This window comes from Otolemur garnettii, unplaced genomic scaffold, assembly GCF_000181295.1.
Source record: "Otolemur garnettii isolate 467f Iridium unplaced genomic scaffold, OtoGar3 scaffold00077, whole genome shotgun sequence".
NCBI lineage: Eukaryota > Metazoa > Chordata > Mammalia > Primates > Galagidae > Otolemur > Otolemur garnettii.
In genome coordinates this window covers 2332581-2335209 of record NW_003852472.1, presented here as the reverse complement: position 1 = coordinate 2335209, position 2629 = coordinate 2332581, and the positions used below count along the sequence as shown (strand labels likewise).

General features: G+C 42.8%; 1 protein-coding gene across 2 annotated transcripts in view; it reads left to right on the top strand.

Annotated features, from left to right (window-relative positions):
* The window catches only part of BAZ1B (bromodomain adjacent to zinc finger domain 1B), an 84061-nt gene that overhangs the window by 36701 nt on the left and 44731 nt on the right, over positions 1–2629 (top strand). For both annotated transcript variants that reach the window (XM_012807893.2, XM_012807894.2), the window contains exon 6: positions 1308–1505. In XM_012807893.2, coding sequence (XP_012663347.1) covers positions 1308–1505 — 198 coding nt within the window. The remainder of the gene's footprint in view (positions 1–1307; positions 1506–2629) is intronic.

Sequence of the window (2629 nt, the reverse complement as noted above, 5' to 3'; positions counted from 1 at the left end):
TGTGAGACAGAGCCTCAAGCTGTCGCCCTGGGTAGAGTGCTATGGCATCACAGCTCACAGCAACCTCCAACTCCTGGGCTCAAGCGAGTCTCTGCCTCCACCTCCCAAGTAGCTGGGACTACAGGCACCTACCACAACACCTGGCTATTTTTTCGTTGCAGCCATCATTGTTGTTTGGTGGGCCCGGGCTGGATTCGAACCCGCCAGCTCAGGTGTATGTGACTGGTGCCTTAGCCGCTTGAGCCACAGGCGCCGAGCCCAGAGATTCTGATAATTCATTAAGTTTGTGGTGACACTCAAGTATCTGCTTATAAATAGCACTCTACTAGATGATTCTGGTGAATTTGTCCTGATTAAGAAACTTTTTTTCCTTAGGACTGCAGGGCATTCATATATGTATGTATTTAAATTATAAAAATGTCTTATTGGTGTACCTTTAGGTAATACACCTTCCCCCTTTTTTTGCTATTATAAGTTGTTGATTATGATTTTGTCCATTTACTTCCTATGATAAATTCTTTGCTTGCTTGTTTTGAGACAGAGTCTTACTTCGTTGCCCTTGGTATAGTGCCATGGCATCATAGCTCACAGCAACCTCAAACTCTTGGGCTCGCGTGATCCTCTTGCCGCAGACTTCCAAGTAGGACTATAGGTGCCTGCCACAATGCCCAGCTATTTTTAGGCTGGCTCAGGCTGGTTTTGAACCTGTGAGCTCAGGCAGTCCATCTTCTTTGGCCTCTCAGAGTACTAGGATTACAGGTGTGAGCCACTGAGCCCAGCCTTATGACAGATTTTTTTTTTTTGGAGACAGAGTCTCACTTTGTAGCCCTTGGTAGAGTGCTGTGGCATCATAGCTCAAAGCAACCTCAAACTCTTGGGCTCAAGCGATCCTCTTGCCTCAGCTTTCCAAGTAGCTTGGACTACAGGTGCCCACTGCAACACCTGGAGTTTTTAGAGACGGGTCTCGCTCTGGCTTAGGCTGATCTTGAACCTGTGAGCGCAGGCAATCCACCTGTCTTAGCCTCCCAAGTGCTAGGATTATAGACGAGCTTGCCCAGCCTATCATGAAATCTTAACCAGGACTACTTTGTTGAAAGGGTACACACATTTTTAGGACTTTGATATGTATTGAAAAATTGCCCAGGGATATCCTTAAATTGACATTCTGTCTCTGAAAATTATTCTACATTTTTTCTGTCTAATTTATAGCCCTGTTTTTATAGATGGGATTGTGATTTTTCTGGAGTGTACACAAAATTTTGTTCTCGTTGGTTAATTGTATTGAGTTATTTGTATTTGTTACCTAGATCATCAGCAATGTGCCAGCAGACAGCTTGATTCGTACAGAGCGCCCACCAAATAAGGAGATACTTCGATACTTTATACGGCATAATGCACTACGGGCTGGTACTGGTGAAAATGCACCTTGGGTGGTAGAAGATGAATTGGTGAAGAAGTATTCCCTGCCCAGCAAGTTCAGTGACTTTTTACTTGATCCATACAAGGTAAAGCTATTATTAATTTTTGGACAAGATAAAGCACTATTAGATGAGCTTATTTTCTCTAGTGGCTCCAATAGGATTAGATTTATAGCAGATTTTGCACTCTAAGGTCAGATAATGAATTCAAAAATTTTCAGATGTATCTATTTCATATAGGTTGTGATAAAGGGTTAGTAAGAGCAAGGGTATATTGAATAGCTCTCCTAGTTCAGTTTCTTTTTTACTATGTTTTCATAACTGAAAAAAAGAAAAAAAATACATGTACTTTTTTCCTCAGGTCCTTTTTGAAATGAGGTATGGTATAATATAAAAATATATTGTGGGCTTGGTGCCAGTTGCTCAGTGGTTAGGGCATCAGCCACATGCACTGGGGCTGGTAGGTTTGAACCTGGCCCCAGCCTAATAAAGAAAAATGACAACACCAACCAAAAAAAACTGGACATTGTGGTGGGCACCTGTAGACCCAGCTATTTGGGAAGCTGAGAGAAGAGAACTGCTTAAGCTCAAGAGTTGGACAAAGGTTGCTGTGAGCTGTGATGCCACAGCACTCTATTGAGGGTGACATAATGAGACTCTAAATAAATAATTTTTATTTATTTATTTATATTTTGTGAACTAATTCCTAAAAATGAGAACTGATTTTCTGTATTGGACAAGATCATGAAATACAGTGGCAGCCTTGAAAAAAACCTGGAATGGGCTTGGTAAGTATAGCTCAAATGGCTAGGGCCCCAGCCACATACCTGGAGCTGGCAGGTTTCAACCCAGCCTGGGCCTGCCAAACTACAACAACAACAAAAGAAATAGCCGGGTGTTGTGGCGGGTGCCTGTAGTCCCAGCTACTTGGAGGGCTGAGGCAAGAGAATCGCTTAAGCCCAAGAGTTTGAGGTTGCTGTGAGTTGTGGCACCACGGCACTCTACCAAGGGTGACGTAAACTGTCTCAAAAAAAGAAAGAGAAGAAAAAAGCCTGGAATGATTGTTACTTTTATATAACAGGTTGACAGAAAACCTAGCATTTTCCTTTGACAGTGATTAAAATATTTTTTCTTGGCTCAGAGCCTGTGGCTCAAGCGGCTAAGACGCCAGCTACATACATCTGAGCTGGCGGGTTCAAATCCAGCCCAGG